At 42.5% G+C, this 9503-nt stretch overlaps 2 protein-coding genes across 3 annotated transcripts; one reads left to right on the top strand and one right to left on the bottom strand.

Moving 5' to 3' along the window:
- Positions 1 to 1511: 1511 nt before the first annotated feature.
- On the top strand, positions 1512 to 3340 carry LOC121746647. The gene is made up of 3 exons (XM_042140556.1): positions 1512 to 1990; positions 2459 to 2583; positions 3010 to 3340. The coding sequence occupies exons 1-3, from the start codon at positions 1594 to 1596 to the stop codon at positions 3214 to 3216; spliced, it is 729 nt and encodes a 242-aa protein (XP_041996490.1). The 5' UTR covers positions 1512 to 1593; the 3' UTR covers positions 3217 to 3340.
- An 854-nt stretch (positions 3341 to 4194) lies between these two features.
- Positions 4195 to 7710, bottom strand: LOC121749687 (ABSCISIC ACID-INSENSITIVE 5-like protein 2). Of its 2 annotated transcripts, XM_042144276.1 has the most exons (4): positions 7451 to 7710; positions 6371 to 7315; positions 6207 to 6278; positions 4195 to 4493 (listed from the first exon to the last, which is right to left on the bottom strand). In XM_042144276.1, exons 2-4 carry the CDS (start codon positions 7151 to 7153, stop codon positions 4413 to 4415), a joined length of 936 nt encoding a protein of 311 aa, XP_042000210.1. In that variant the 5' UTR covers positions 7154 to 7315; positions 7451 to 7710; the 3' UTR covers positions 4195 to 4412. The 2 variants fall into 2 exon arrangements, with proteins under 2 accessions (XP_042000210.1, XP_042000209.1); XM_042144275.1 differs by having other exon boundaries at positions 6371 to 7710.
- Between the last annotated feature and the right edge of the window lie 1793 nt (positions 7711 to 9503).

The raw sequence follows: 9503 nt of genomic DNA, 5'->3' as shown, positions 1-9503 counted from the left end.
CTGAGCGCGCGTTTGTTGGCGCGCGAAGAATTTGAGATCCGCTGTGGATTGGCCAAGGGGGATGCCGTCTGGACCTCCTGGGAACCCCCTGCGACCCCCCTCGCCTCCCGTTGAGCCCGTTTGTGCCCAACCGGGCGAGTTCGGCGAGCAAACGAACGAGGGGTCGGGACCTCCTAGGCCGTCTCGGGGAGGTCGTGGGAACCACGGCTGCTGCCGCTGTAATCACCGGTATAGTTCAGTCGTTGCTTCTTCGGCCAACCAGCGTCGACACATACTCGGAACTTCTCGGAGTCGTTCAGCACAAGATAGCAGTTCCAGTAGGTGAACTCCTTATACAACCCGGGATGGGGGAAGGCTTTCTCCGCTATCCTCCTGCAGTCTTCCTCCGTTTGGCCACTGCTCTGCATGCGGAGGGAGTTGGCGTACAAACCCGAAAATCGGGAGACGGCAGCCCTGATTCAGTCCCACCCCTTCCGGCAATCCTCCCCATTGCGTGGCCTCCCCTCCGGGCAAAATGTCTGATAGGCTGCTGCTATCTTGCCCCACAAGTTGACGATCCTCTAGTTGTTCGAAGCGAGAGGATCATCGCAAACACTGACCCACGCCTTGCACAGCGCGACGTTCTCAGCGTCCGTCCACCTCCTTCGGACCTGGCTATCCTCACCCGGCTGCGACTACTCGCCCTTCTTCTTCCCCTTGCCCTTCTTCTTTGGGGCGCCCAGCACTGCTCCCCCCGCGGGAACGGGAGTTTCCGGAACACCGAGCATATCAATCCCCAACTCCTCCAAGGAGAAAGTCTCAAATTGCGTGAGCTGCGTCTCCGTTGGGGTCGAAGTGTGCGAACAAGCAGTCGAAAAATCAAAACTGGGGCGATAAACGTTTTCATCCCCCGGCGTCCACTGCGTCCCCGGTACCCCCCCTGTCGGGGGTTGCACCGCCAGTATCCACCCTGTCGTCTCCTGCGTCGGGGGCTGCATCGTCGTCCCCCCAGGCATCATCTGCATCCCGGGTGTCCACCCCTGCTTCATATGCATACCGGGCTGCATCCCCGGTACCCCTGCCACGCCGGCATACTCCCCCCAGCTGCCATCCCGGGTATCATCCCCTGCCAAGGGTACATGTTGTAGTACCCTGGCATCGGACCCCATCTACCTCCCACGGGTACCGGGGGAGTTTGAGACCCGATCGTCACTGGAGTACCTTCGTTGGTGTTCTCCATTTCTCGGTGTTGATCTTGTACAAAAATTAAGATAGAGAGAGTACTCGTTAAAACAAGTGGTGCGAATGAAAATGACGTGCAAAGCGCGTATATATAGTGTTTTGAAAAAAAACGGCTAGGCGATGCGCTAGGCGATCCGGACGCTGCAATACCGCCGAGCGGATCGCCCAGCGCATCGCCTAGCGCCACGAAATCGCCGAGCGCTAGGCGGCTTTTAATTCCGAAAATGGCTGGGCGGTTGCAATGGACCGCCTAGTGTCAGCGCTCGGCTAGACGGTGCGCTAGGCGCCATTGCGGATGATCTAATAGTAAAAAATAGCAGTAGCAGAGTAAAGATGAAAGTTCAGTGAGAAATTTAGCTCCTATCGACATCAATGGCGAACCCTAGAAGACCGGCGTATTCCTCGTATCCGCTCCCAATATCCGACCCGATTCCGAACACGATTCCGCAGTTCCAGCCCCAAACCCCACAAGCAGCGTCCACGTTCTTTAATTCGCTCAAGATTTTTCTCAAGAAGCCTCACGCATTCCCGTTTCTACTCTCAATATTCTGTCTTCTCGCATGGGTTTCGCTCAGATTGCAGCACCGTCACAGTTATCAACCGTTTCACCAATCGCCTTATACTATGAAAAACGACAAGAACGGTGGTTACTTCAAGGATTTGAATGGAAAATTTGTGAAATTCTCCTCGGTTTCGTCTCCGGTGGCCAAGGATAAGCGTGGCTGGATACTCGATCCCATTTCAGCTGCTCTGGATTATGGCGTTTCAGGTCTTTTTCCGATCAATTCTTCTTGAGTTTTGTTGTGGTTATGTTGATTGTGGCAGTAGTTATGTTTAATTGTGTTTGGCATTTTGCTTGTGTAAAAAAGCAAATTGGAGCGATTTTGGGTACTTTTAGATTCTCCCTCCTTTAATCCCGTGGTACTGTTGTTGATGCCTATTGTACACCAATTTGATATCAGCTTTACCTTTTTTTTTATTTTGGAAATGGGTTCGCCTTTGATCTTCTGTTTGCTATTGAATCTAGCTCATTCTAATTCGGACAGCAGCTGATGATACTTTGAAAATTTTCTCTTTTGTTCCATTGCAAGATTTGTGAAAATTCAACTGATGGCAAATCAGTGTCATAAAGTATTGAAGTTGAGACCTGGATTCGAATACTGCTCTGTTTTGTGACTTTGTCTATCTTCTTATGCACCAGTATGTTGTTCTGAATAAGGTGGACTGTGACTTGCAGGTGGAGCAGTTTCTTGTGCTTCCGTTCATTTGGGTGAGATCAGACCTGGAACCTTGAGAGGAAACCATAGACATCACACTTGCAATGAGACGTTTGTGATATGGGGAGCTAAAACAGTGCTCAGGGTATGTATTCCCTTGTTACATTCTATCTGCATAAGATTTACCATATTGATTCTAGACGTTGAGACTGTAAAACGTGTGAACTTCAAGTGGTAGAGTAATGCCCTTTAAGCTTATTAGAAGCTCGCTTTATGTCGTAAGCAGTCTTGACTCCACCTGATGTGAGTTTAAATGTGCCCCCCAAATATTTAGGATGAATTTATAGGGAGGATTGCAAATACACTGGTTGAAAAACATGTGTGCGCTCAGCGTAAGGGAAAGAATGATACGTCCTTGATGAAACACGACTTCATTAACTATATCTTTTGAAAGGCTTTTCTTTCCAATCATGTGACACATCATTCAGAAATGTCACTTGAGGTTTATGGTGTTTATCTCTGATGTTGTCTTGACTGGCTGGTATCAATAGCTTCGATGTTTGATTTGCAGCTGGAAGACGAAAAACAGGCAAGAGGATACTCTGAGGTGATGGTTGGCATAGATGAAGTTGCGGTTGTTGCTAGTCATAGTGGCTCTGCACATGCTTTGATTAATGTAGATACGACTCGGAGCACATTTTTCATAGGGTGCCAGGACACTGTTGTAAATTATAATGGTTCAGCTACTGATTATCGTGTTTGGAAAGATCTGATTTAGTTTCTTTCTCTAGTTTTGATGGGCAGTTGCTTCCTCTTGTAGTCATTTCTTCATGGAGCAACACACCCTTGTAGAAAGATAACAATACAATTCTCTGCGTGAATACACAAGTTTTTTCTCGCTATACTTCTTGTTCATTTCACACTCTCTATGTACATCTGTGTTTCGACAATCAGTTTTCTGGTCATATCTGTGTATGATGCTAGTTCACATAAGATAGATATCAAGGTGAGCTTGTTCAAATAAGATAGTATGTTGTTGCAGCATTCTTGTGCTCTTGAAATTACTTCTTGAGCTGGGATTTTATTATCTTTCTACTTTGTAATGAAGACTTTATTTTGGATTTGGTTTCTGTTGTGAGCTCAAGAAAGCATTTTCATCAATGCAGTATAGATGTGGATGCTGTTTGTTGAAATGCTGCCGCAGCAGAATGTGTACGAGAATAACATTACTGCATTAGTGTTGCTACTTTGATCAAATTTGAATGAGAAAACTAACTGGTGATGGGATCAAGTCACACGCGACAGTGGCTCCCTCTTTCTTGAATGAATTGTGAGGTTGTTTGATCAACGTCTCGTGGCCCAAGTAGCGAAAGAACAGGACGTGACGACCAAACTTGATGTTTGGCACTGGTGGGCATGACGGGGCTGCCAGGCTTGCCTTGGGTTTACCTAGTTATGATCACCTTGTGCATGGTAAATTTACCATTCCATTTTTAAAAAGTATAGGACGACTAAAATTTGAACAAACTTTGTGGTTTATTTGGTAAATTACCCTCAAGAAAAAAATTAAAAAACAGCAAACTGAGAAGGGGGGCAATAGCCACGGCTAAAAAAAATAACATGGCTAACCATTGTTACAAATTCTGGAGACAATATTTTGGTCAACTTAAATAAGTACTAGCATTCTCAACTGGGCATATTTTTTCTAAATCATCAACAATCACACTTGAGAAGAGTGATGAAGAACAACTATGACTTACTCAAAACATGACAAGTTTTTTATATAATCGCAGGTTGGTTGGTAGTACTATAAAAATGTACATCAAAGACAGCCAGAGGATGTTCAAGCCACAGATACCGAGGTCGAGATGGAGACCGAGGCCATATCCTCAGACTGTCTGTCTGTCATCTAACACTGGCTAATCTTAACTAAATAAAAGAAGAAAAAAAGCGAGCGAGCAATCTACATTATCTTCACATGGGAGCAGAGCTTGTTCGACGCAGCTGAAACTTGGGCTGTGGTGGTGGTATGCTCGGCAGCACCTTCTCCCATTCCTGCAAGATAGATAAGTAGAGTGAGTACTCATACGGTCTAAAAACATGATATAAAGAATAAGAGTAAATTTTGATTATAAGAATTCTTTTCTCATGGAGACGAGGAAAAATTCCAATTTTAACACTAGACAATTAGCTCAGAAAGTGGGATGTGACGTTACCAAAGAAGAAAATCAGAACATTGATGCCAAGCACATACGAAGATTTAAATGCACAAACTAAGCTTTAAGGTCAGAGTGCAGAGATTTAAAAGTCTAAATAAGGCTTTTCATATGATAAGAAGTAATATAACATGACCAAAAACAGAGGCACTCTCTTCCACACCTGGATTAATATATACTGTACATTCCAATTTTTTCGGTGACAACATTTTACATTATTCATTCCTTGAAATCCTAGCAAATAGAATGGAATGTTGAAATTTCTACAGCTAGATCATTTAATGATAGCCATCAAACAGAATAAAAATGTAAAGGATATGAATTACCCATTGAAACGAGTACCAACTACCAAGAGCAAACCGGAAGATGAAAATACAAAATTAAGCAGTCACCAATTTGTATGGTAAATCTTTATGCAGGTAAAACTAGTAAAGTAAATCCAGCATGGCGAATCACAGCCAGTAGAACAATGATTACTTTTACCTAAGGTGATCATTTTCATTTATTCCTAAGCAGCTCAACTATCAATGTTGGGAGGCAATTTAACTTGTAACCTGGAAATTCTATTATATGAAGGAAACTTTAATTACAACTACCCCCTTCGTCCCTCAAAGGTGTGCACTTTCCACTTTTGGAAACCACCCCACCACTAACCTCCTTATATATTATTTTCACTGTATCAACTCATTTACTTTAAAACCAAGCATGATCCACACACTTACCTATCATTTACAATCAAATACAATACTCCTAAAACAAATGTTATCATTTACAATCAAATAAATACTCCTAAAACAAATGTTATCATATACAATCAAATACAATACTCCTAAAACAAATGTGGGGCTATTTTCCACTATCACAAACATACCATACATGTATTTAAACTCATGCCAAAAGAGTGTCAGCACGCTTATAAGGGATGGAGGGAGTATCTGATTGCATATATCTATCAGCAATTATCTACGATGCATTTCGGATTTTATATCAGTAAATATATCACTGCTCTCTTATCAGATTTATATACGTCAATTTTTCCTGTCTTTTGGCCATCAAACCAGAAAACAATAATGACACATAAACAGAATCAAAATTTATGTTTAAATGATATAGAAAAATACTATAATTAAGTAAACAAATCTACAATTATTTCAGATGACCATAGTCAACAATCCAGCACAGCAGAGGCTATTTATAAAAGTGCCAAAATTTTCAGCTACAGATGGTACACACTGAAAATGCGGGGAGACAGTCAGACAGTGGGAGCAAATCACGAATCCACTACTTCAAGTCTTCAACGTTTTCTATTTTTATTTTATTTTATGTTATTCAAAATATATAAAAAAAAACAAGTGTGTAATATATTGCAACCACTAGATCTGAAGCCAACAAAGTTAGTAGCAAACAAAGGTCAAACTATAACATCATTACCAATTACTTTGAGTTGACAGTGAGCTGAGAAACTGTGTAATTAGAAAGAAAGGAACTGTAATGAATTATACAAGTAATTACATTTTAAAAAAGGTGATGAGTGCAAAGGGGTAAAGCCAACCTGTTTTTTCTTGAGCATTTCATTCTCCTCCTCTAGGCATGAAATCTTGTTTTCGAGTTCATGGGTGTAGGCCTGCACATCAATAAATAATTAAATTATTAAAATAAGATAAAATCCAATGGATCAAAATTAACAACCAAAAAATGACTGCAACAAAAAAGCACCTGCTTCCTAGCTCGTGAGCGTGCTGCAGATTCCCTGTTCTTTATCATCCTCTTCTGCCGCCTTTCAACACCTTTCTCAGCTATATCATCTGAGAGAACCCTCTTCCGTCTTGTTGTTTGGGTGTCCGACAACGTTCCCATCAGCGGGGAAGATGACATTAACAGGGTTTCCGGATAAGCAGTGTCCAAGACAAAGTTTCCACCGAGAGGCATAGGCTGCTGGATTGCATGGCACGGCATGTAAACAGGCATCATACTTTGTTGTTGCTGCTGCTGCTGCTGCTGCTGCTGAGGAGCAACTCCAGAGATCGGGTAACTCGTCCATTGATCTTGCTGAAGCAATCCAATCAGATCAACCCCGGCCTTAACCAAGAAATCCTCCAACGTCATTTCCCCAAGATTGAAATTCCTATCAAGACTGCTCCTTTTCTGCTCCAGCTGAATATCTTTCCACACCTCATTAACAGTTTTTTTGCTCAGATCCCTAGATATCGTAACACTAGACTGCCGATTCAAACCCGACCCTGATGGAGGCTGGAAAGGCGCTGATTGCCCATACTCAGCGCCTTCCACTGTCAACACACTCTTGAGAAGCTCATCAAGATTCATGCTGCCAAGGGGCTTCCCCAAATCCCCCAAATGATTCTGCACCTCATCAAGAGTGAGGCTGTACAAAGAGCCCTGCCTAGTCAATCGGTTCGATTTTAGGTCCGGGTTTCGGAGTAAGGTCCCAATAGTGCTGTTGCCACCATCCCCTTGAGACCCCATTCTCTGAGCTACCATCAAATAGCCTCGTCTATGTCGCCCCTTCTCTCTCTCTCTCTCTCACTCACTCACACACACACAATTTAGCTACCTCTAAACACAAACCCTAAAACCCCCTTAATTAGCAGCACGAAACAAATTCCTTCCCTAAAGCCCTAGCAATAATTGAAACCACTGAATCTACGAAAAGGGAAAACAGAGATGCCCATCAAATTCGAGAAAGCATCAATCGTAGAAATGCAGTAAAGATCACATCTTTTTGGGCTCCGGAAATCAAATCGAATAAAGTGCATGAATCCTTTACAGAAATCTTACCAGAAAAAATCCCAGCATCCAAGAGAGAGAAAGTAGCTCCGACAGCAAGAATTCAACTGGCATGGTTCCAGTCTGCTTCCAACATTCTCTGCAACCTAGAAGCCATGCTACCAAATCTGAGTGTTTAAGAAATCAAGAATCCCATGCGGACAAGTCATAAATACCATGATGAGTCGGCACATTCATACAGAAAAATAAAATGGAACAAAGCATTAAATAAGTATTGCTATTTGATAATTCTGAGAAGTATGTCTGCACGTAATATAGGTTTTACTTCTGTCATAAATATAAACAAATGTTGTAATAATAAATTATTAAATCCTCGTTACTAGTAGTATTTTTTTTTCGACAATAAATAAATTAAAGATTCCATCTTTTAATTGGATGAAAACTGACAAAGATTAAAAGGTGAGCAGCCTTGAGTTTTGGGTTTTGGCTGATAACTTTAGAATAATTTTGGAATAAGTTTTTTTTGTGGGGGGAGTGATTATGATATTCTTTGAGCAATAAGAATGAATTTTTTTTTTCCGAAAAGAAAAAATCGAGGATTGGATAATTCAATCAATTTCTGTTAAAGCAGAATTATTGTCTTGATACACTATGTTTAGTCTTATGATGCTAATTTGTATTGTTTCCATAAGAAAAGATAAAAACGAGCATTTACGAATTACGATTGCTGAATAGAATTCTTTTTTTTCTATTTATTTTCTGGTTCATTAGTATATTCAAATTATACACTTATACACCATACGTCATATTGGTCGTTGATATATGTAGGCAAATGATATGTTAATCTTATACAAACAAGCTTTGATTTTTATGAAAAGTACTACTACAATATTAAAAATGTCAATAACAATTTGTAATATATTAAAATAAATATTAATGCACAAACAAAATAGTTAGCACTAATTGTTTATGAATTGAGAATGGTGCTAAAATAAGATATACAGTACATATCATATCAATTTTATGTATTCCATATTTAATAGTATCACAGTATTCGATGTAAGATGAACACGAGAAACTGAGAAAAATGTATCCAACTCCAAGAGGAGTGGAATCTATCAAGATCAGATCTTGTGCTCTTAGGGCATCCGCAGTGGGGCGGACGATGACACATCCATCATCCGCACCCTATGCTTCGTCCGCGGACGATAGGGCTTCGACCACGCATCGTCCGCGGTATCGTCCGCCCCACTGCGGGTCACGCGGATGATACCGCGGACGATGAGAACGCGTTTTCCTTTTTTTTTTTAATTCTACAAAATTTATTATATATATACACCCCAACTCCACTCTTCCATTCACCCCACTCTTCCATTCTCACTCTTCCATACACTAAAAATGAATCCCGGTGATTACCCAAGTCCGAATAGTCCGATGTTCAGTGGTGGTGCACGGTGGCCGGGTACAAACCCTGATGAATATCTGCCATTTACTCCAACACCCAGTACGATCCCGATTTCAGTACGGATTCGTGCGGGCTGTCAGACATGGAGCCGTCTCCCACCCGCACCCACGCCCCACTCAGCCACCAAGAAGAAGCGGAACAGGCAAAGGGCCTAGAAGTTGTCGCCTCCGGAGAAGAATGAAGAGTTCGCCCCAGGGAGGACGAACTACAACCCGGATGAAACCATCGTCTTGGTTAGGTGTTGGATTGATATTTCGGAGGACCCGATGTTTGCCAACAACCAAAAGCAAATCGCGTACTGGGAGCGTATCGTTGATCGCTACAACGAGGCCAAGCCGGCGGCCGCCTACAAGCTCCATAGGGAGCAGCTCCGCAAGCACTGAGATCAGGTGAAGAAGCGGGTCAATTTGTTCTCGGCGGAGTACGAGAAGTGCTTGAGGGAGCAGGGCATCGGCGAGAGTTTGACTGATGTGCGTGATATAGCGCTTGCGTCGTACATTTCATTGTACGGCAATTTCAAGTATTACAACTCCTGGCTCCTCTTGAAGGATAAGCAGAAGTTCCAAGGAGGGATTATGCCCCTATCGGCTGCGGTGAAGAGGACGAAGAACACCGCCGCAGGTGATTATACGAGCAGCG

This window comes from Salvia splendens, chromosome 9 (assembly GCF_004379255.2).
Source record: "Salvia splendens isolate huo1 chromosome 9, SspV2, whole genome shotgun sequence".
Lineage (NCBI taxonomy): Eukaryota > Viridiplantae > Streptophyta > Magnoliopsida > Lamiales > Lamiaceae > Salvia > Salvia splendens.
The sequence above is the reverse complement of the archived record's forward strand: the minus strand, read 5'-3'. Positions and strand labels throughout refer to the sequence as shown.

Coding starts and splice junctions, on each gene's coding strand:
- LOC121746647 (XM_042140556.1), top strand. CDS start 1,594: ATGGCGAACCCTAGAAGACCGGCGTATTCCTCGTATCCGCTCCCAATA. Junction 1,991..2,458: donor TCTGGATTATGGCGTTTCAG/GTCTTTTTCCGA, acceptor TGTGACTTGCAG/GTGGAGCAGTTTCTTGTGCT. Junction 2,584..3,009: donor GAGCTAAAACAGTGCTCAGG/GTATGTATTCCC, acceptor TTTGATTTGCAG/CTGGAAGACGAAAAACAGGC.
- LOC121749687 (XM_042144275.1), bottom strand. CDS start 7,153: ATGGTAGCTCAGAGAATGGGGTCTCAAGGGGATGGTGGCAACAGCACT. Junction 6,279..6,370: donor GCTCACGAGCTAGGAAGCAG/GTGCTTTTTTGT, acceptor ATTGATGTGCAG/GCCTACACCCATGAACTCGA. Junction 4,494..6,206: donor AAATGCTCAAGAAAAAACAG/GTTGGCTTTACC, acceptor TCTATCTTGCAG/GAATGGGAGAAGGTGCTGCC.